The sequence below is a fragment of the Carassius carassius genome, chromosome 39 (assembly GCF_963082965.1).
Source record: "Carassius carassius chromosome 39, fCarCar2.1, whole genome shotgun sequence".
NCBI classification, from domain to species: Eukaryota; Metazoa; Chordata; class Actinopteri; order Cypriniformes; family Cyprinidae; genus Carassius; species Carassius carassius.
This window is the reverse complement of record NC_081793.1, coordinates 8219586-8244621: the sequence shown is the minus strand read 5'-3', so window position 1 is coordinate 8244621 and position 25036 is coordinate 8219586. Positions and strand designations below refer to the sequence as shown.

Below are 25036 nucleotides of genomic sequence, written 5' to 3'. Positions count from 1 at the left end.
GGGGCTCGCGTCTGCTGCGGGATCCTTAAAGTAGAGTGTGGCAGTGTCCTCTCCCTGCTCTGTCTTCCTCGCCCTGAGCTCGGTCACCTCTTTGGGCTGCTCTTGCCGACAGCGATTGCTGTTCCACCACATTTCCAGGGCAGCCGCCAGACAGGCCAATAGGAGCCCTGCTGCTAGGATGCAGAAGACGCCGGCGAAGCTATGCAGCTTGAGCGAGCGGCCATCCGGTTGGGCATTACTGTGGCTGTTGAGGTCACAGCGGCCAGTCCGAGGCCACCACTTCTGTTTCAATACATCCAGGTCTCCTTTCTCCTGCAACTCCAGAATCCTGTGAAGGATGACAATCGAATGTACTCATTTTATGTGAAGGTTTTCTTATGGTTGGTTTCTTCCTTTCCTCTCAAATTTTATGAATGCAGCCTTGGGCATGGTAGCCAATCAGTAAACTTGTAGGTGCCTCTCTATATTTGTTGACCAATAGCTGATGAGGAAGTGTTTGAAAAACTGTTTAGAAATGGTTGTTATGGATGGCACCTCTAATTTAGTTGTTCTTTGCAGCACCACAAATAACTAACACAATCTTATGGAGAAAATACAACTGGTTGTGAGTTTGTATGAATTTATCCAATGTGAATTGTATGAAAACATATGATTTAAAAAAAAACAAACAAACAAGAAACCATGAAGGTCTTCCCCTAACTGGACTTGTAAACATAACCGTCACTGGGGCATTAGCAGTTTGTATAAAATCATACAAACAAGATTATCCAAAATAGCCACCAATTAAAAGAAAAAATTTTAAAACAGTTACAAAGTGCCATAAGATTGTGCTGGACCAACTGGCAACCACCTAGCAACTATCCTTAACACCACGAGGAGGGCAAGGCAATGCCCTATAGCAAAGCACCACACACATTTTCTAGATGCACAAAAATCACTCACAACAGCTTAATGTCTCACCTTGAGCAGATTAAATGTTTATACATTTTATACCTTTGCTGGTACAAACAAAAACTAGGAAATTAATGACGTTTAAGTAAAGAAAAAAAAAAATATTATTGTTTTTGTAAGTTAGATTTTTTTTAAGTGAAGAGCACCCCCACAAGTGTTACAGGTGTTCCAGTCTCTTTAATATAAAATTTCACATACAGAAACATGCGAGGAGGCTACCAACAGATGCAAGTGGCAGAGAGAACAGATAATGATTGGCCACAAAGCAAAATAGTAAGATAAATTCTTCACTTAAGAGGACATGACATTATGGTTCACTATGTAATAACCTGCAAGCTTCTTCCCAGCTGCCTCAGAATGCATTTCCCCAGTTACCCTAGGCCTTTTTTTTATTTTTGGAGATTTCTGCCATTCTTTCATAAGATGACAGAGTGTAGATAGTAAAGTAGAAGTGAGAGAGGGGAAATTAGATCAGGGCCCAATTTCACAATATTGTAAGCTCATCTTGAGCTAAAACAAACTAACAAACAAATAAATTACTCTTTATAATTATTAATTATAATTAATAATAAAATTCTATATAAATTGTAAGTATAAATGGTTTCTCAACATAAAAGGTTTTATGCAACTGGGAGCAGGATTTGAATCTCAGACTCCTTTAGTCAACTGGTCAGCCTTCCAGTACACTTTTTTTTTTTTTTTTAATGTTGGATGTCACATGTTCCCAGTTTTGTCTTGTGCTTGGAACTTAGTTTCTTGTGCCAGTTTGTAATCTTTTGTAGTTTCATTTCTGTTTTGTTACCCTTGATTGTGTCCCCAGGTGTCCCTTGTCTCTTTGTTTAACCGTTCGTGTTTAAGCCCTTTGTTGTGTTCGATATCACCCACTATACCCTCATTCACTACATTCACTAATGTAGTCTAGCTGAAGGACTGAATAAAAACAAGTGCGCAAATTTGTATGTTGAGTGCACCAGAAAGGCTGCTACTTTTGCATAGTTTGTGCTTGCTGTTTAATAATCATTATAAAACTTTGCAAACTGGCAGATCCAGTAGTAATGAAAATTATCTTGAACCCTGTCAAAGAAATTGGCACGTATAAACTATACAAAACATATTTAATAGTTAGTTATAAAGAAATGTATGACACTTTACTCAGATTGGACAAGCAGTTTGAAAAGTGAATGGATGATCATTCATTTGACACTTAATTATTTGACACTGGGTATTGCTGATGGTTGGGTCATGCTAATATATTCTAGATAGATCAATACAGAGTGAGTTAGAAGGCAAACAAAGATCTTTATCCAGCTTAACAAAATCCAAAGGCAATGCAATTTAACAATTTTAATTGGTTACAAGTGAATATGTCAAGCTTTAGACAGTCTGTTGGCATCTGCTACAATCACAAAGGGATCAATTTGTAATGCATGTTAAACTAATCCCAAGAAACAACTGGTAATGTAAAATCAAGGCTATGTGTGCAATAAGACTGTCTTTGAGCTGTGGGAGATTCAAGGTAACTGTGATATTGCAAGTTATTTATGTGGTAACTGGTTGATGAAATACATTTGAAACATATGTCTGCAGAATCTTGAAATGTTATTGCATGTCATAGTAGCTCTTAAAAACTTTCACAAAACAACAGAATATATATTATATCATTCTATAAAAAATGTGTGGAATTGTACAAAATATTTTGCTACAACACATGAGCTTTTTTAGTAGATATAGAACTCTTCACCATACAACTCATCAAATTCCCCAAAGCACGGTCAACTTAAAATAATTATGACAATACCTTTTGCATGAACAACAGATACTCCTTATACCATCTGCATGTTATTTTTATGAGGTGAAACTTATGTTTTAATAGGAAGACAGGCAATACTCACTTTTGGGAGATGAGGTCTCGGTAAGGACTGCCATGCTGCATGGCGAATCCATAGCCTTTGCTGCTCATGCTGTTGCCAGCTACAGTGATGGTGCAGTCGTCATCTGTCAATGCTGCATACTCCACCACGGCCATGTCCCACAAGAATGCATACGGTCCTTTTTTGGCCTGCAAAAAAATAACAAGAAAACAAAAACAAATTCCAGCATCATTCTTAAGGTTGATTTAAAGAGAGTTTTCTGACCAACACGCTTAATCATCTTTTAAGGTGTATTGGGATTGCAGTATAAAGGCCCACTGAAACCATGAACGAAACTACAGGTGCTAGTCATATAATTAGATTATCATCTAAAAGTTGATTTATTTCACGAATTCCATTCAAAAAGTGAAACTTTTTTTTACTCAAAGTACTCCAACTTTGAGGTACAGTTAATGAGAATCAACATAGGGTGTATTATGTGCAATGATTTACAGGCCTCCAAAACTCTTTTTTAAGCAATTATCTGAGCTCCCCGCTACGATTGTGTCTCATTGTGATATAGACTGTTCATTCTAGGAGACTTTAATATTCACCTTTGCTGTCCATCTAAGCCTCTGGTGAAAGAGTTATGTCTCACTGGATCTTTAAATCTGTCACAATTTGTTTTGAGCCCTATACTAATAATTTGGGACTTTTTCAGACCATTTGCCAATTGTGTTTGAATTTGTTTGTGATTCCCCCAACCCCACATGCTCTCAGTCTTTAAGTTATTCTCGTTATATTCAGCCATCCACTGCCAGTTTATTTTCAGAGCACTACTCTGTAGATGTTGCTGCCTTTGACAAATTAAACACTGAAGAGATGGTGGAGGTTTTACTAATTCCTGCTCCATTTCTGTAGATTCTATCGATCCCCTTAAGCCAACGAAATCGAAGGGAAAGGGCACCACTCAGCCTTGGTTAAATGATAATACCCACGCTCTTAGACAAGAGTGTCGTAAGGAAGAATGAAAATGGAAAATAGACAAACTCCAAGTCTCATATGAGTGTATGATTGCATGCCACCGAAAGTCAGTTAAAGAGGCTAAGTCTGAATTCCTTTCCAAACTCATTATTGAAAATGTGAACCGACCAAGGATGCTGCTTAAGACAATTGATTTGGTGTTAAATCCCTTGCCTCCCCTATCTTTTGATCCATCTCAGGAAACCTTTGAGAACTTAAAAAAAAATAAAAAATAAATGATAATAAATAATTTAATGTTAATTAACTGTCACTCACGTTTTTGAATATAGACTTGAATGTGCGTGATACAAACCTTAATTTTTATAATTCATGACTGAAAACATTTTGTAACATGATATTGATGTACCATTTACATGGTAATGCAATGTCTGATTTTAAAATGGGTTTTAAAGGATGGATTTTGAGATTTTATGTTTTCAAGTGATATATAATTTCTGATGATTTCTAAAATGTGATAGAGAAAAAGGCAACGAAGAAGTCTTTTTTTAAACAAAGGTCAAAACTCCTGTTATAATGTAGATTTTTGAGTGTGCACTCTTGTCATTAATTAATCTATTACTTTTCCTACATAATTTTTAACAAAAACCATTGGTAAAATATATATTTGGGAGTCTTAGACCTTTCCAACGATATATAGTTTGTCAAGATTAGATTTGATTGTAATATAGTGAAGTAAACATAGGCGTCCCATATTCAGGACGGGATGACAGTTAAGGGGTTAAGGCTTTTATTAAACCATCAACATATGATTCCCCATTGAGCTGTTCACCAACAGATTTGGAAACTACAGATCTGTTTCATCCAATTTCCTCTGTACAGCTAGCTGATATTGTTATAATGCCGGCAGCCATATCACCCTGGAGCCAAAGACCGGTTGCCCACTGAAGCTAAGCAGGGCTGAGCCTGGAGCCTGGTCAGTACCTGGATGGGAGACCTCCTGGGAAAACTAGGTTGCTGCTGGAAGAGGTGGTAGTGAGGCCAGCAGAGGGCGCTCACCCTGTGGTCTGTGTGGGTCCTAGCGCCCCAGTGTAGTGATGGGGACACTATACTGTCAACAAGCACCGTCCTTCGGATGAGACGTTAAACCGAGGTCCTGACTCTCTGTGGTCATTAAAAATCCCTGGATGTCTTTCGAAAAGAGTAGAGGTGTGACTTCGGCATCCTGGCTTAATTCGCCCATTGGCCTCTGACCATCTTGGCCTTCTAACAATCCCCATATCTACTGATTGGCTTCATCACTCTGTCTCCTCTCCACCAGTAAGCTGGTGTGTGGTGGGCGTTCTGGTGCAATATGGCTGCCGTCGCATCATCCAGGTGGATGCTGCACACTGGTGTTGGATGAGGAGATACCCCTTGACTATTTAAAGTGCTTTGAGTGCATAGAAAAGCGCTATATAAATGTAAGGAATTATTATTATTAAAGATTAAATCCTCCAGCTGTGAGTCTGATGTCATCGCAGCTCGTCTTTGTAAAGGGATAGTTCACTTTGGTGGCGTATCGTGTGGTAAACAGTAAACAACGAGTGACGTACACGCGCGAGAGATTACTTCCGGCGCTTTTCGTGCTTGCGCAGACTAAACCAGAGCACGCGCACACGTCACATCAGGAAACACGCGCGCGCCCTCAGATCAGTTGGACGTGGTTGTGTACAAGAGGTAAAAAACGATATAAATACTGTTCGTTTTCTTACACAAACCACTCGTTTCGTGTCTTAGGTAATCAATGTGTACTTACGATGGGGAATTGTTTAATTTGGACTCCTCTGTGCATGATCTTTGAGGTGGTGACCATAGACCTCCATTATATGAGTCACAGACAAGAATGGTTTGACCTAAAAATATCAAAATGGGAACTACTGCGGAAACAAAGACACCTACATCTTGGATGTCCTTGAGGTAAGCTAAAACATATCAAAATTTAATCTGAAAGTGAACCATCACTTTAAGGAAGTGTTTGCAACCCTGAGTCCAGCTGTTACCGCCATCATTAATTCTTCTTTAGCAAATGGAGTTGTACCAGGCTAGTTTCAAACATGCTGTGGTTCACCCTCTGCTTAAGAAACCTCATCTTGATCCGTCTATCCTCAGTATTTTCAGATCTATTTCTAAGTTGGCTTTTATTTCACAGCTATTATAGATTTTTCCCACAATCATCAGTTGAATTCCCATGTCAGTATGTCCAATGTTTTAGATAATTTTCAGTCGGGTTTTAGATCACTGCACAGCACAGAAACTGTACTGTTGAAGGTTAGCAATGACCTTTTGCAAGTTTTCAATACTGGTTCATATGCAGTGCTTGTTTTGTTGGACTTAAGTCCAGCATTCGATACAATTGATCATAGTATTCTGATGTATGGAAAAGTTGAAGGGCATTCAGAGTGTCTCTCTGCAGTGGTTGACCTCTTATCTCAACAAAAAATTTTTGCAACTAAATTAAAGCAAAAGCGAAATTCAGATTTTAGGATACTGTAGGACTGTTTTTAATTTGGGTCTCTCTCTGCCAGTGTTCAACCCTTTGTAAGATATCTTGGGGTTGCATTTGATTCATTACTCAACTTTGAGAAACAAATTAGCACAGTGGTAAAGGGCAGCTTCTTCTATCTGAGATCAAACTGAAACAGTTTTTGCCCCACAAAGATTTGAAGACATCAAATCTTTGATGTCATTTTTTTTATAACATCATGCCTGGACTACTGTATTTTCTTTTACTGTGGCCTGCCTCAAACTGTGGTTTCTCGTCTGCAAATTGTCCAAAACGCTGCAATGAGGAATGCAAAACTCTCTCACACTTTCACATGCACATACACACACATAAAACACACATACCCAAACTTGTAGCAGTCCCAGACAGTAGGAGGACAGAATGTAAGTACACAGGACCTAAAATTTCCACACTTTTATTAGCCCATAGTCCAGTGGACCCGAAAATCCTGTATGTAAAATAAGGGGACTTTTACACCTGTATATCAATTGCTTTGTTCTGAAATGGATTAAAATTATTACAATTTTGCTTTTTATTCTTGGTGCAGTTCGCTTTTAAATGAAAAAAGTTTCTAAACATACCAAAATTGTTAATACAAGTCACGTGCGAGTAAACTGTCCAATCATTGGTCAGAGTTCCACGGTTTATTTTCCTGAATTCCGCTCATAGCTGTCATCCATCAGGATGGAACCAGCTTTGATGGAACTACAACAGCTTCAAGGGGCTTATTGAAGTTTATATATAAGGGAACCTGGAAATTTGGTTTGGTCCTCACACTGCATATAGCGTGACCCAGTAGAAATAACTATACAAATTTATTAATAATAGTTATAATATAATTGCACTTTATGTATTTAGTTTTTTTAATAAAATAATAAACTTAACAATAATGTGTGATAATACTATTTAAAATGTCTAGATTAACAAATAACCAGACGCCACCTGATTCAAATATTCCATCAACGTTTAATATTAATGACTTTATGAATTTCTTCACTGATAAAATAAATAACATTAGAAATACAATAGCGAATGTAGATTCCACAGTGTCTAATACTTCAGTTTCATCCATCACACCCAAAGATAAACTGCAGTGCTTTACAACTATAGGACAGGAAGAGCTAAATAAACTTATTACTGCATCTAAACCAACAACATATTTATTAGATCCTGTGCCCACTAAATTACTGAAAGACTTGTTACCTGTAGCCAAAAAACCGCTTCTCAATATTATTAACTCGTCGTTATCTTTAGGTCACATCCCAAAACCATAAGCTGGTGGTTATTAAGCCTCTTATTAAGAAGCCACAACTAGATCCTAGTGAACTGGCAAATTATAGGCCCATTTCAAATCTTCCATTTATGTCTAAAATTTTTTAAAAAGTTGCTTCTGCTCAATTGAGCTCCTTCCTGCAAAAAAAATTATCTGTATGAAGAATTTCATTGTCAGGTTTCAGGCCCCAGCATAGCACAGAAACTGCACTTGTTAAAATTACAAATGATCTGCTTCTTGCGTCAGATCAAGGCTGCATCTCATTGCTAGTTTTACTTGATCTTACTGCTGCATTCAACACTATAGATCATGATATACTCATAGAGCGATTACAAAACTATACAGGTATTCAAGGGTATGCTCTAAGAGGGTTTAGATCCTACCTGTGCGAACACTATCATTTTGTTTATTCAAATGGTGAGTCATCTCATTTATCACCAGTAAAATATGAAGTACAACAAGGATCCATCCTAGGTCCCCTTCTATTTTCAATTTACATGTTGCCCCTTGGTAATATTATTAGAAAATACGGGATTAGTTCCACTGTTACTGATGATACTCAACTATATATCTCAACAAGACCAGATGAAACTTCTAAATTATCTAAGCTAACAGAGTGTGTTAAAATGTAAAAGATTGGATGACCAATAATTTTTTCCTATTAAATTTGGATAAGACAGTGTAAAAATGTATAAAAACTCCATAATCACAGGAAGAAGGAGGCGGGAACCGGCGGACATTTAAATAAAGCTTTTAGTAATAAAATAAACACAAAACAGCAAAACACAAACCAAACACAAAATAAAACCCAGGCCTGATCCTCTCTCGTCCTTCACTGTCATCACTCCTCTTTTGTATCCTTCCAATCTCCTCCGTGGGACTCAAGACCGGTGAGTGGAGCAGGTGTTGCTCATTTCCAATCACTCTACCGGCCTCGCTCCGGACCCACGTCTCTTGGCCCCGCCCCACTCTTCACAGACAGAGATATTAATTATTGGACCAAAAAACAGTACACAGAATCTAGTAGACTACAGTTTGCAACTAGACAGATGTACTGTTACTTCCTCTACAATCAAAAATCTGGGTTTTATATTTGACAGCAACTTGTCTTTTGAAAACCATATTTCCCATGTTACAAAAACAGCATTCTCCCATCTTAGAAACATTGCCAATCTACGAAACATGTTACCTGTTTCTGATGCAGAAAAGCTAGTTCATTCACTCATGACCTCTAGACTTAACTATTGTAATGCACTTCTAGGTGGTTGTCCTGCATCTTCAAAAAACAAGTTACAGGTAGTCCAAAGTGCAGCAGCTAGAGTCCTTACCAGGTCAAGAAAATATGATCATATTACCCCATTTCTACAGTCTCTGCACAGGCTACTTATTAAATTCCGTATCAGTTACAAATTATCATTACTTACCTATAAAGCCCTAAATGCTTAAGCTCCTGCATACCTAACTAGTCTTCTACCAAGTTACAACCCATCACGCTCCCTAAGGTCACACAACGCTGGACTTTTGGTAGTTCCTAGGATAGCAAAGTCCACTAAAGCTTTTTCATATTTGGCTCCCAAACTCTGGAATAGCCTTCCTGATAATGTTCGGGTTCAGACACACTCTCTCTGTTTAATTCTAGATTAAAAACACATCTCTTTCGCCAATATCTCATAAATTGTGACTGCAGTTGCACCTGATCAAATGTGCATTCTTACTTTTATCTTTGGTTAAACTAATTAATTGTACTTGTTGTTGTTTATTATGTTGGAGCTACACTAATTATGTCTCTATTTGTTTCTCTGTTTTGCCACAGGATTTACACCCTAACCCTAACCCTTGACATGCCATCTCCTTTTCCCTCTTTCTTTTTCTATGTTTAGCCCCCGAGAGCTTTTTTGTTTTATCCATCTTTTTTGAGTTTCAACGACAACGCACTAACGTTCGCTACTGCTGCTTACTCAGCGCTCACGGCGCCCTACCCACTCACAAGGTTCTACGTCTAAATTCTATGAAGGAATATTATGAGGGCAAATTGAATTGAATATGCCCAAACAAACGAGCTAAGGGAAAACAACAAAACAAAGTGTATAAGGAGATGTAGAATGTGTGGTCATTGAAAGTTTGTTCTGATTTCTTCAATGTCCAGAGCTCAGAATATTCTAGAATTAATTTGGCTTATCACCATTATTACTGAGAAGTCAGGAATTTGAGGAAAAGATATGTCACATTCACCTGCTGTATGTTGAATATTTGATAACTTGCCAAAAAAAAAATCATTGTTTATTGTTCTCCTGAGCTAGAGACACACTTTTCTGACTCAGAATGTCAGGGGGATGCTCAAACAATTACAACAATAGTAATGGACTAAATTTGGAAGCAATTAACAGATTAGTAAAGAACAAATGATTAATGCAGAAGTTTTTGCCAAAAAAAAAAAAAAAGATTACACCAATAACAAATTCCTCAAAATGTCTTTTTGTTTTCATAAATATCTGAAATCACATAACAAATAGGTGAGCAATGATCATACCTTGCGTATGCCTTCAGAAGGGCTAGAAACTGAGTAGTCCTGTCCATTGTTTTTGCTGATTGACCTCCACAGCTCTGCATATGTGCTGTCCTGCTCCAGTGGGTTTGTACCTTTGGCTCTGAAGTAATCATACACTGCTGAGTCCCTAACGGTGCCGTAGGCATAGTCCATCTGCCTTGCAAGATCCTGAAACGTTCTGTTGAATAGATAGAAAAGATCATAAAAAAATAAATAAATAAATAAAATAAAAAATAATTAAACCTTTTTAAAAATATCAAGTAAAAGGTTTAATAATCATGGTTAGTGTTTATTCCAATCTCTCACCTTACATACACTGTATGAACAATAGATGTAATTGACTAAGAAAGACTGAGAGACACTAGAAATGTGCATGGGATGTTTACAGTTTTAATGTTCTCTCTCTCACATTATTTCTTTGCTGACATATACTCAATTCATAAAGACCTCCATGTTATGTTTGAAGAAATGAAACTATTTTTCTTAGAATTCCAGGAATTCTTATAAAAAAAAAAGTGGAATAGCAAACCGTAGTAGTGAAAATCCTTCAGTTTAAATGTGCTCACATGAACAGGCTTTTGTATTTGTTTTATGTTTGTCTGAGAATGTTTTTTTTTTTTTCTCTCCTGAATTCCTTCACAACTTGTAACATTCTAAATCAATATTTAAATGCAATATATACTTGCATCTGAATTTATGGTATGCATTCTATGATAAAACTTAATGTATGTACTTAACATTAAAACACTTATTGTTGATCCATCAACCTACAAGAGCACTTAGGTCTGCCAACTTGAAGCTCTTAGTGGCTCCTAGGATCGAGGCTCAAGACTAGGGGAGATCGAATCTGTTCCATAGCGGCATTAAGACTCTGGAACAGTTTGCCCACTGATATTAGAACTGCCCCTACTCTGTCCATTTTTTTAAATCTAAGTTAAAAACATTTTTATTCGATCTGTCTTATACTATATGACGGGTGATGATGTTGTCCTGGTTTGATGTTGTGTTATTTATCTGTGATTTTGTTGTTTTTACTTTGTATAGCACATTGGACAGTGATAGTTGTGTTTAATTATGCTTTATAAATAAATAAATAAAGACTGTCAGTAAACATCAGAGTACCACCCTCTGGCTGAATAAGGCAAGAACAATAGACCACTGCCTAAAAACCTGTGTGCATTTGTTCAGCAATTCTAATACAAACTTATGAGAGATAGACCACAAGCTGCACTGTAAAAACAAACAAACAAACAAACAAACAAAAAACACTTTATTTACATTTACATTACATTAAGTCATTTAGCAGACACTTTTATCCAAAGCTACTTACAAATGAGGGCAATGGAAGCAATCAAAAACAACAAAAGAGCAATGATATATAAGTGCTATAACAAGTCTCAGTTAGCTTAAACGCAGTACACATAGCAAGGGCTTTTATATAATGCAATAAATAAAAAGAAAACGTATAGAATAGAAAAAGAATAGAGCAAGCTAGTGTTAGTGGTATTTTTTTTTATAATTGTATTATAAATAAAAATAAAATAGATAGAATACAAAAAGATTAGAAAGGTAGATTTTTTCAAGAATAGAATTAGAATAGTGAGTGCTAAAGTTAGAGAGTCAAATAAAGATCGAAGAGATGTGTTTTAAGCCGATTCTTGAAGATGGCCAAGAACTCGGATTGAGTTGGGCAGGTCATTCACCCAGGAAGGAACATTTAATTTAAAAGTCCGTAAAAGTGAAAAAAGTATTTTTGATTTTTTTATATTTACATTTTATTGTCATTTATTTAATTTAATGTTAAAGTCAGATTTCAGCCTAACAGTAATTATTCAATAAATGGCCCATGTTATTTTACTGGATTAAGTAAGTAAACCATAGGCACTCTACCATGATGTCCTATTCATTATGAAACTGTGTTTCTTGAAGGCAAGAATCGCATGGAGGCCCAAACTTAAAAGCTATACTCTACCACTGTAAAAAAAAAAACTCTAAAACTGTAATGCCACGCCAGCAGAGCGAGCCCTCAGCTGAATACTGTCTGTTCACCACTCTCTCTGCTTCTACAATCATTTCCTGTTTGGGACTATTTAACAAGAGTCAGCGTGTTCACACATTGCAAAGTATTGCCAGTTTACCTGCCTTTCTAAGCATTTTCCGATTGATTATTCTGACTGCCTGTTTTTGTATGATTCTGCCTGTCTTCACGTTTCTGATTCTTGGATTGCCCCATTGGATTTACTGTCTGATTGGACTGATTTTTTTTGACCCAGTTTGTTTGACCCATTCGCCTGCCTACTTGTCTCTGCCTGTTGGATTCAACTTGTGTATGTTGAAAGATCGGACTGCTATTACGGTATGGTCTTTAAGATCTTTCCCTAATAAACTTTTCAAATGGATGATTCCCTGCGTTCTGTCTCGCACACAGCTGCGTCCACGAAGCTCTCAAGGTTTACTCAACCGCGGACGGATGAGCTCGACACATGCAAAGTATGCCCACACTGTCGAATGCAGACCATCCGTGTGCTCACAAAAATTGGGCTGCATGCAGTTGGCGTGTGCGGACACTTCTGATGACGACCCCCCCCCTCTCTCCCCCACTCACAGATGTAATCATCCTTCGCAGTGTTTCACTGCAGACATAATCCGATGCCAATTTGGTAGACATCGTCCAGCCCACATAGATAGAGAATTATATTTTGTGATGGATCAGTTCTGTCGTCAGTGCGCAGCAGACACACACTAATCAATTTCAATATATATTGCCTATCCTGGCCATAAAGACCGTAAACACTGCAGGTAACAAATGAAGTAAAAATTAATTTACCTACACATATCTTAAAGACTAATCCTGTGTGACCGATACGCTTCAAATCGGGTTATTTTAGGTCAAGGTCTTGGCTGTCAGTCAGAGTCTAATACTGCCTCAGCCTCCTCATTACAAAAACATAAAAGTGAAATCATTGGTGCGACAGACTCAACATAAAGATGTCTGAATTTATCATGTTAATGGTGACACAGTATTCATCCAGAATTCAGCCAACCAGGCACGTGCAGAGGGGGGGGGGGCGTTGGGTGCTTGGTGTTTCACAGGCATCGAGGGGTATGGTCTTTTTTATGTTATTTGACTAAACTAGTATTATATTACAGTATTTATTTATTTTTTAAAACATAGAGTGCCTTAAAAATAATTATCACAACACTGGTAAGGCTTATTCAGATTTTCTCATTCTCTGAATTATCATTATAAAAATAAAAACATTTAAGAAATGAATCAAAATATAATTATATTTAAATGTGACACAAATATATATATATATATATATTGACATCTGACACCTGACATCAATGTGCAGTGTGAAGGAGATGGATGAATAACACTTGTAGCCTGTCATTTGTTTACATTGCAAAGGTGTTCAATTTTAGACAACAACAACTGCAACAGTAATAATAATATTAATCACTATATTCCAGTGTATCAGTTGTTTAATGTTTTGTATCAATATTTAAGGTGGACTTATTGATTAGGTGCAAGAGTAGACAGTGGTGATGGTTAAAATAATAGATTAATGCTGAAATAGTAAATTATGCCTTTTTTTTAAATGGACAGAGAGTTGAAAGTAATAGAGCTGGGGCCCGTTTCACTAAGGAGGTTCAACCAACTCTGAGTTTAAACTTGAACTCTGAGTTGACTTACCCTGAGATGGGAAACTCTGAGTTTTCAGTTAGAGAACAGCTGAAATGAGTTTGTTTAATGAACTCTAAATTGACTGACTCTGAGTTAAGCGCGTGCACCACTACTATAAAAAGCCAGTATCAATAGAGTGCCGATATTACGATTCACCATGGCAAAAGCTCCCGCCAAAAATCCATCTGCATACTTCAGACTCGATACAATTGTAATTCTTATCAGTGTTATAATATCACAGGTGAAAACTGGCAGAACATTAGATTAATGAATTAATAGCTAAACATTTTATGGTATCTCATGGACAAAAAATATATATAAGATAATCATATTAATAATAATATTTTAAGTGTATTTTTCTTATTTTACAAATGATCTGCCAATAGAGTAAGAAAAATACGGCAGTGGCTATTTACACTAAGTGGAATTAACATACTTTCTTAGCGATAGATCCTATTTACAGTAGGCTAAGTGCAAGTAGCTCTAGATGCTATTTACAGAAAAAAATGTAAAGTGAAAATCGTGATATATTCTATTTACCATGTAAAAGTAGCAGTTCTTTGCAACATACTAAGTATAAATAATAATTAGATGCTAGTTATACTTTATACTGGCAGATACATTTGCACCTCAGTATTGTTATACATTAACAGGGTGCAATAATAACATTGTAAATTATTAAATTTATTATTAGTTTTATCATTATTAAACACTCGTTAGGCACTTTACTTCCAGTTTTAGAACATTTTGTTCATTTTTATTGAAAATAATTTCTAATGTGACATGGGATGGGAAAAGTGAGAAGAATGAGCTCGGCAAAAGCCGGACTCTAAACCCCAATCAATAGCGTTACAAGCTAGTTTCCTTGCCAAAAACATTACTGCCTAGTGCCTACACCACTGAAGCCGTTATTCACATGTGTCATAAATAACCTTATGTGTCGATGGAGGGCGGAGCTACAGTAGATTTGCACTTAGTAATAGACACTCAGAATAAGGTTTACCATTTGCATTAAGATTATTTTTATTACCACACTGGCATATAATTTTGCTTAAGTAAAATGCACTTAATTTAGATCCCCCCAGGAAACAAGACAACATTTCTTATATAATTTTCTTATATAGAAAATCAATCTTTATTTTACTTTATATTTGTACTTGGGCAAAAAAAGAAAAAAAAACACTTAGTAAGAAGAGCATTCTTCCAGCGTGCATTAATGAAGTGTTAAAAAGGGGGAGGAGACCGAAATAAACTCTGGGTTTATCGAAGAAAACTGGCTCCCAACCAGGTTAGGTTCATAGTGTAAGTTACCATGGTAACTGACTCTGAGTGTAAGTTACCTCTCTTTCAGAAACGGGCTTGGCTGCGTCGAGCGCTTTTTGGGGAACTTCTTTGGCAAGAACATCTCTGAATATCGTGTGTAATCAGTTCAATGGAAGAGCGTGACGTCACAGGCGGGGTGACGTAGCGACCAGGAAGCTATAAAAGCACGTGCCGTGCAGCTGGCTTCAGCTTCGAGTAGGGAAGCAAGCGCCGGCAGGGGTGCCAGGAGTATGGCTCTGCGACGCAGCGTCTCGTTCCCTCGAGGAACTAGGGTTACATTCGTAACCTAGGGACGTTCCTCTTCGGGAACTCGATCTGCGTCGAACGCTTTTGGGGAACGATGTGCCAACGCTGCCAGACTACTTAACCCCTGCCTAGTGTGTATCCGAAGAGCACAGCTAAGGCGAGAGGACAGAAGAGCCAGGAGCGGCTCGCATATCAAGATTGTAAAATCTGGCAAATGTAGAGGGCGTGGACCATCCCGCAGCATTGCAGATGTCCAAGAGGGACACACTTGCTAGAAAGGCCTTAGAGGTAGCCATACTCCGTGTAGAGTGAGCCTTGGCTCCCAAAGGAAGGGGAAGACCAGAGGACTCATATGAGACGTTGATAGCCTCGACTATCCAACGACTAAGGGTCTGCTTAGAGGCAGGGGAACCCTTTTTAGGAGGACCGTAGCAAACAAGCAATTGGTCAGATTTTCTCCACAGGGCAGCTCTGTGGACGTACGCGTCCAGTGCACTGGACACATACAGTTTCGCTTTTCCTGGTCTGGCTCCTGAAAGGGAGGAGGACAGAAGGCCTGCAGTACGATAGGTTGTGGTGTAACAGAGGGAACTTTAGGAACATAACCCGCTCAAGGGTATAAGAATGCTTTGGCCATAACAGGGGCAAAGTCTAGATAGTTAGGGGCCACCGAAAGGGCCTGAAGGTCTCCAACTCTCTTTAGAGACGTAATCACCAGTAACAGGGCAGTCTTAAGGGTCAGATGTCTATCTGAAATATCTTTAATTGGCTTGAATGGAGCTTTACAGAGAGCCTCTAATACCACAACCAAGTCCCACGGGGGAATACGGGACCATACTGGAGGTCTCAGCCTCAGTGCACCGCGGAGGAAACGTGTAACTAGGGGTGCCTACCCACTGACTGACCATCGAAAGGGACGTGGTAAGCAGCTATGGCCGCCACGTACACCTTTAGGGTGGAGTAAATTAACCCGGCAGAGAGCCTAGCTTGTAGAAACTCCAGAACTGTACCAACTGGGCAGTTAACAGGGTCAAGCTGGCGGTCTCTGCACCATGAAGTGAAGAGTTTCCACTTCAGGGCGTACAGTTTCCTCGTAGAGGGAGCTCTGGATTGGAGGAGGGTCTCAACAACCTCGGTTGAGAGACCGGAAGCTAGGAACTGTGCCCCCTCAGGGGCCACATCCACAACTTCCACAGCTCCGGGCGAGGGTGGATTATTTTGCCCTGCGCCTGAGAGAGTAGATCTGTCCTGATCGGAATCTCCCATGGAGAGCCGTCGAGGAGAGAGATCAGATCTGCGAACCATACTCGGCCCGGCCAGAACGGGGCTACTAATAGCAGACAGACCCCGTCCCGGCGTACTCTCCCCAGAACTCCCAGGAGCAGAGCAATGGGGGGAAAGGCGTACAGACGAAGCCTTGGCCAAGTCTGTGTCATGGCATCTAGTCCCAGTGGAGCTGGCTGAACTAGAGAGAACCATAGGGGACATTGCGATGTCTCTCGAGTCGCGAAGAGGTCCACCTGAGCTTTGCCAAATATCTTTCATATCTGCTTCACCACCTCGGGGTGAAGCATCCATTCCCCGGGCCTCGGCCCCTGTCTCTACAGCATGTCTGCTCCCACATTCAATCTCCCAGGAATATACACTGCTCTTAACGAGAGGAGTTTGCCCTGGGACCACAGGAGGATCTGGTATACCAATTTGTACAAGGGGCGTGAACGCAGACCCCTCTGGTGATTGATGTAAGAGACCACCGCTGTGTTGTCGGTGTGCACTAACACATGACAGCCTCTCAGGTCTGGGAGGAAATAATTCAATGCTCGATACAAACTGCTAGCATTTCTAGACAATTGATGTGCCATGTTAGATGGCGACCACTCCACAGACCGTGGGCAGGGTGGCCACTCATGACAGCACCCCAACCGGTGAGGGACGCGTCTGTCGCTAGCGTTACACAGTGACCAAGAGCTACCAACACCGGGCCCTGATTCAAGAACCAAGGTTTCTTCCATATGTCTAAGGCACGAAGGCATCGCCGTGTGACCTTGATAGTTCGCAATGGATTTCCCCTCGGGGAAAACCCCTTGGTCTTGAGCCACCACTGTAGGGGCCTCATGTGCAGGAGGCCAAAAGGTATCACATTGGACGCAGCTGCCATGAGCCCTAACAGTCTCTGAAACTGCTTGACAGTGAGTGACTGGCCTTCTCTGACTCTCTTAACTGAGGAAAGGATTGACTCGATCCGAGCAGGAGACATACTGCAGGAAAAGCAGGCGGCAGATCCTTTTCCTATTTGGCGCCCAAACTCTGGAATAACCTACCTAACATTGTTCGGGAGGCAGACACACTCTTGCAGTTTAAATCTAGATTAAAGACCCATCTCTTTAACCTGGCATACACATAACATACTAATATGCTTTTATTATCCAAATCCGTTAAAGGATTTTTAGGCTGCATTAATTAGGTAAACCGGAACCGGAAACACTTCCCATAACAACCTATGTACTTGCTACATCATTAGAAGAATGGCATCTACGCTAATATTTGTCTGTTTCTCTCTTGTTCCGAGGTCACCGTGGCCACCAGATCCAGTCTGTGTCCAGATCAGAGGGTCACTGCAGTCACCCGGATCCAGTACGTATCCAGACCAGATGCTGGATCAGCACCTAGAAAGGACCTCTACATCCCTGAAAGACAGCGGAGACCAGGACAACTAGAGCCCCAGATACAGATCCCCTGTAAAGACCTTGTCTTAGAGGAGCACCAGGACAAGACCACAGTAAACAGATGATTCTTCTGCACAATCTGACTTTGCTGCAGCCTGGAATTGAACTGCTGGTTTCGTCTGGTCAGAGGAGAACTGGCCCCCCAACTGAGCCTGGTTTCTCCCAAGGTTTTTTTTCTCCATTCTGTCACCGATGGAGTTTCGGTTCCTTGCCGCTGTCGCCTCTGGCTTGCTTAGTTGGGGACACTTCATCTACAGCGATATCGTTGACTTGATTGCAAATAAATGCACAGACACTATTTAACTGAACAGAGATGACATAACTGAATCCAATGATGAACTGCCTTTAACTATCATTTTTGCATTATTGACACTGTTGTCCTAATGAATGTTGTTCAGTTGCTTTGACGCAATGTATTTTGTTTAAAGCGCTATATAAATAAAGGTGACATTGACATTGACATTGACATACGTGCCTGCATCGTGGTCGAATCCCATACTACGCCTAGATAGGTGGTTCTTTGAACTTGAGAAAGTACACTCTTCTTGGCATTCAGTCTCAAACCCAGCTCCCCCATATGGGCGAGAACGACACCTCGATGTCGAACTGCCATCTGCTCTGACTGAGCTAAAATCAACCAATCGTCGATATAATTCAGAATGCGGATGCCCTGCATACAGAGGGTTACCAGAGCCGCATCTACACATTTCATGAACGTGCGGGGTGAGAGTGCAAGGCCGAAGGGAAGTACTCGATATTGATAAGCTGTGCCCCTGAAAGTGAACCTCAGAAACTTCCTGTGTTGTGGAAGGATGGATATGTGGAAGTATGCGTCTTTGAGATCAATTGTGACAAACCAGTCCTCGGATCTGATTTGAGCTACAACCTGTTTGACAGTGAGCATTTTGAACTTCAGTGACATTACTAAGTCTAAGATCGGGCGCAACCCCCCATCCTTCTTTGGAACTATGAAATACCGGCTGTAAAACCCGGATTCCCTGTCTAGAGGAGGGACCACCTCAATGGCCTCCTTCCTAAATAGGGTATTCACTTCTTGTTCCATCACCAGAGCCTGCTGGGGCCCAACGACTGTCGGTGTAACCCCATTGAACCTCGGCGGTGGACGGCTGAACTGAATACAATAGCCTCTTTCTACTGTGTGCAGGACCCATTGAGATACATTTGGCAGTAGTTTCCCACTGCTAGATAATGTACTAAGGGAATCAGTCTTTCGAGACTGATCTCTGGTGTAAGAGGCCCCCGAAGGGGTGGCGAACTTCCCAGCTCCCCTACGCTCGCGGGCGGACATAACTGGGAGTGACGCTCGCGGGAGACCGCTGCACCCTGAAACACTGGCAGGGTTGGCAGACCGGCCTCCAGAGGGAACCGGGGTGAGACGGGCACCGTATAATGAGGTGGACACCGCTCTACCCCGGTAAGGGCTACCCTCAGGGTCACTGTGCCTCTGGCGTCAGGACCTCTTCGTCGAGGACTTCCTGGCTTCGATAATAGCACGAAGATCTGACTTTGGCTTGGAAGTCCCCGACTCAGAGCCTTGGTCCCGGCGTGGGGGAGCATGAGTGGCGACGCTCTGTTTTTGAGCCTCGCGGTATGAGGAGCCTGCTAGTGGCATGGGTATCTCCCGCCCATATAACCCACGAGAGCGACGAGGGAGGAAACTCTGGAACGCCGCCGCCTGTTTGCATGTCTCTTGGAACCTGTTGACGACGGTATTAACTGTGTCGCCGAACAGGCCCGAGGCTTTAAGCGGGGCGTCCAGGAGGCAGACCCTGTCACGCTATCGTATGTGAGACATGGTCAGCCATAAATGCCTCTCCGCGGCCACCAAGGCTGCCATAGACTGCCCAATCGCGCGAGCGGTCTCTTTGGTGGCGCGGAGGGAGAGATCAGCGGTCCGTCTAAGCTTTGCAATATCGTCGGACTTAATCCCCTCTCCCTCGTCTACATCTCTCAGCAGGTCGGCTTGATATGCTTGGAGGACGGCCATAGTGTGAAGGCACGCCCCCGCCTGACCTGCTGCCACATAGCCCTTGCCCATTAACGTAGATGTCATTTTTAATGGTTTTGTGGGCAAGGCCGGAGCCTTCAGAGACGACGCCGAACCGGGTGACAGATAGCTCACGAGCATCTGTTCAACCCGGGGCATCGTTCTGTACCCTCGCTCATCGAGCCCCGTGACATTTCCATAATACTGAGAGTCGGGCCGAAGAGACGGGTCGAATAAGGGTGTTTCCACGACCTCGCTATTTCTTCGTGGAGGTCGGGAAAAAAGGGAAGGCTCCGGGCTGGAGGTGGCTGTCTCGACCGCAGAAACTGCTCATCTAGTTTACTTTTCTGCGGTTCATGTTTTTTCTCTGCAGGCCACTCGATTTTTAATTTATCAACTGCGCGAGTTACCACCTCCAACAGCTCCTCATACTGGGGCGATAGGGGTGGCGAATCCCTACTAATCGTCTCCACATCCACCTCATCGGATGAAGAGAGGTGGAGTGTCGACCCCTCGCCCTGGGGGGAAGAAACTGACGAGTGTGCTTCCGAAACCAGGGTTTGGGCGCCGGATCTGGCAGATGAGGAAGGAGATAAGGACTGGCCCGTCTCCATACCCTCCGCCAGATCGACCTGCGAACCCCACAAGTGCAGCAGCCATTCTGCCTCGGCAGAAGCGGGGGCAGCACCGCGGGGAATGCTGGCGAAGGGTCCCTCCTCGAAGAGAGCCCTCCGGGATCGAAGCATCCACATCGGCAATCGATCACAATGCTCCCTCAAAAGCCGACTCAGCGTGCTTCGACCCCAGGCAAACCACGCATAAATCATGTGTATCCCCAGCCGTGATGTAGCGTTGTCAGGGAGGAACACACAATTTATAGCGCGATTTGGATTCGCCCTTCACGTGTCTAGTCTTTGCTTTGCACTTTGGCATTATGTCTTTATTGGGACGGACAACAGTAAATAAGACTTACAAGACAGACTTTTGAACATACACACACAGAGCGCTTGCTGAAAGACGCGAAGCTGAAGCCAGCTGCATGGCACGTGCTTTTATAGCTTCCTGGTCGCTACGTCACCCCGCCTGTGACGTCACGCTCTTCCATTGGACTGATTACACACGATATTCAGAATTGTTCTTGCCAAAGGCGTTCCCCAAAAAGCGCTCGACGCAGCTCGAGTTCCCGAAGAGGAACCTAGAGTTTCCCTCATTTTAGGGTAAACATACTCAGAGTTTTCACTTAACCTCCTTTGTAAAACGGGCCTCAGATGAGGAGATGGAGACAGAGGAAGAAAAAGAGGGAAATGTAGAGGCACAAGTGACAGAAAGGGAGCAGGAGACAGAGGCTGGTGAGAAAGAGGAAAATGTAAAGGCACAAGCGTTTTCTATAGTTTTTACTATAACAGCTGTTCTTAATTATTCTGTAGAAACAGAGAAGAAAAAGCCATCAGGTTGTGACAACTTAAGACATTTCAGTTTCTGATCCCAGAGCTATTATTAGGTGGAAAGAAAATATTTTTTTAACTTTTAAACTTAAAATTGTCTTTTCTATTTTTTCTATTTCAAAACTGTATCAGAGCATTTGCTGCCGTATCAATACATAATCATCCATATCGATACGCGAATCAGCAAGGAATGCATCACAATATATTGCTGTATTGATATTTTGAACAGTGCCATTTATAGCCTTGTTCCATGTGCCCCTTTTATACTTTGAGCACCTGCCCCTCCAAAGGTCTCTGCACGGCCCTGCAGCCAACATACATCAACAGGACAGGGACCTAACTTGTCAAGAGCTAACTTTAAAATCCAAAAACAACTCTGTAAGTTATGTGAGATGTTGGGCCATCTGTACTGCTAATGGAGCTGTCAGGCCCAGCCGATGAAACATAAGCCAGAGAAAGGAAACGTTTCACTCTTTAATGCCAGTTTGCTTGTCGGTCTACTGTAAGTGTTTTCCTGATTTAGAGTTGGCATACAACAACTAGGTATGCTCATTTAATTTTCAGATTATTATTATTATTATTATTATTATTTAAAGGTAATTGTTGTTACCTATATTAAAGGTAATTGTTGTTATAGACAAATTAATGGTGAAATTGGGTAAATGGTCACAGACACAGTGTTGTACGTTCAATTTCACTTCTTGCTCTGTCATTGATAATGTTTTCAAGGCAATTTAAAATTTTAATGTAACATGTAAAGAGGTGAGAGCCATTTACTCTTTAATTCGTTTTCCTAATAACTCGGGGAACAGGGTAATAGGCCAGTCATAGCACAACGGAGGCAATTCTTCCTGTCAAGTGACTTACCTCCATTTATTCTTAATTTTCCCCCACTTAACCCCTTGCACAATTCAGATCAGGGATAGGCAAACTTTGTCCTGGAGGACCACTGTCCTGTAGAGTTTAGCTCTAACCCTAATCAAACACACCTGAACAAGCAAATCAATGTCTTTGTAATTACTAGGTTACCAGTTATCAGGTTATCAGGATCGGAGCAAATCTCTACAGGACAGTGGCCCTCCATGACCAGGTTTGCCCATTCCTTCTTTAGGGGGCTTGGTAAAACTCAATGGGGTAAGGTGAGGCATGATAGATGTTGCCTTCTTTTTTCACTGTAGGACAATGTCACTCTTCAGAAAACAAAAACAAAATTAATGTTTTACTGTAATATGTTTAAATATTTATTTTTGAACTGTGGATTATTTTCTAATCCCCTACAACACCCTTACAATCCTAGTTACAATGGTAACTGTATGAACTGACAGAGTATGTTAAGCATGTGCAGAAGCACAGACGAGCGAGTGTATTAAAGTACGCCCCTTGATCATCTTGTCTATTAATAAAATAAAAATTAATAATAGATTTAAAAATAAAGTGTAATTGTATTACTGAACAAATATACAGTACATCTAATTACAGTAACAACACTGTTCAGATCAGCATTATGTTTGTACGTGATTTAATTTTTGAGTTAGCAATCCCTTCAATTGATCTCACCTTTGGAATTGTCAATACAAGTCAGAATAAGGAGGACAAGTGGGGAAAAAAATCTAGATAACCAGTGAAACAGAGATGTCACGGCAAACAGGGGTAGGGGAAAAACAATAGTGTGGCTTACAAAGTAAAAAATGTAAGTAATTAATTAAGTAATAAATAAAGAGTAATTAATTATTAACAAATTACAGAGTTTGTTATAATAACACAAATTTACACAGTTTTTATTTATTTATTTTGAAATACATTCTATTATGATTTATATAAAATAGTGCCTATGAAAAACAGTGAGACCATCCTGAACATGTATATGTAGCATTTTTCTTTCAACAAAACTTGCACAAATGAATGTGTTATTATGTTTGTCTGAGAGCAGAGATCTGTTCACACTCTGATGTGACACAGTTCGCTCAAAATTAGCATAATCAAATGCAGTCAAACATCAGAGGCACACAGGCTGGGTAAATACCTGTCATCATACCTTAGCGCTGGATAACATTTACAGATGTGAACGCAAACTAGCACAGGAAAAGAAGCACACAGAGTAGAAACATTTGAGCACAGAATAATAAAGTCCAATAATAATAATAATAATAATAATAATAATAATGTAATTATTCATTTCTTACTGTTTCTAACGTTTCTAGTTAATCTTCATAAGGTTTCTGAAATCCAGCTTTTTTTCCCTTTTTTTTTTTGCTCATGTGAAGTGCTCATTGTCACAGTCTTCCTGAACATGTCTTTATTTCCTGGCAGACTGCTTAGGACTGCCACACACAAGGCTCCTGGAAACTTAGTAGAAGTCAGCCAATCAGATTTTGGCTTCTGAGTTAGGGTAAAATTATTTTCAAAAGTATTTTCAGTTTTGTGTGCCAATATGCATCACATGTTCAGTAAACAATGAGCACAGCACTGAAAAGGGCAGGGGCACATAAAATGTATAATTGTGATGTGGACTTGCCTATTCCCACAGAATTTGAATGATTAACTATATAATTATATTAATCGCCCTTTGTGGGCTTCATGCCCATTCAAACCAAGGGCGGAAAGTGCCTTCTCAGATATTTTAGTCAAATTATGTAAATGGCAAATTCCAAAAGAATAAACATAAATTCCATTATTATGTTCCATGATCAAAGTAGGTAAGAAATTATTAGTGACATAAAGTTGACACCTTAGGGAGAATTTAGAAGCCAGTATATAACATTTCTGTGAGTTATGGGTGAGGGTAGTTATGGGAATCAGTCCAAAATGTTACAAAACATGAATTCGTAAATCACAGCCTAAGAGTTTTTGCATTTATTGAGATATTATTTATTGATTTGTATTCAGTATATATATTTTGAAATATATCGAATTGTCAGCCTTTTATGAAAATGACTTCCACCAGCTGTCCAAACTCTAGACTAAATGAAAGACTGAATCAATGCCAGTGACAGTGAACATTAATAATGTATGATCTCTGTTTGGCTCTTTAATAAGAATGAGTTCAAAAAGTGTAAAATTGAAAAAAATATGAACACACTTTAGTAATTATTACAGTGAAAATGTTTTAAAAAAAAGTTAAAAGAAAAAGTTTTATTATAAATTATTTTTATCTTTATGTGAGGTTGGGTTTTCCCATGAAACACAAAGTGAGTTATCAAAAAGTGAATTCTGCAGTTTTCCATATATGAAAATGTAGGGTGATCACTAGAATTAAAATTCAGCTTCAGTTTTGCTTGTTCATTTAAAAAAAAAAAAAAAAATCAAAAATACCAAGCAAATACAGACACACACACACACACACACACACACACACACACACACACACACACACACACACACACACACACACACACACACACACACACACACAAACACACTGTAATAGTCTCAACCTCTTTCCATCCATACTA

General features: G+C 40.2%; 1 protein-coding gene across 2 annotated transcripts in view; it reads right to left on the bottom strand.

Moving 5' to 3' along the window:
- LOC132121322 (glutamate receptor ionotropic, delta-1-like) overlaps positions 1-25036 on the bottom strand; it is a 545908-nt gene that overhangs the window by 8848 nt on the left and 512024 nt on the right. For both annotated transcript variants that reach the window (XM_059530614.1, XM_059530615.1), the window contains exons 13-15: positions 10131-10326; positions 2844-3010; positions 88-328 (exon numbers count right to left, since the gene is read on the bottom strand). In XM_059530614.1, coding sequence (XP_059386597.1) covers positions 88-328; positions 2844-3010; positions 10131-10326 — 604 coding nt within the window. The remainder of the gene's footprint in view (positions 1-87; positions 329-2843; positions 3011-10130; positions 10327-25036) is intronic.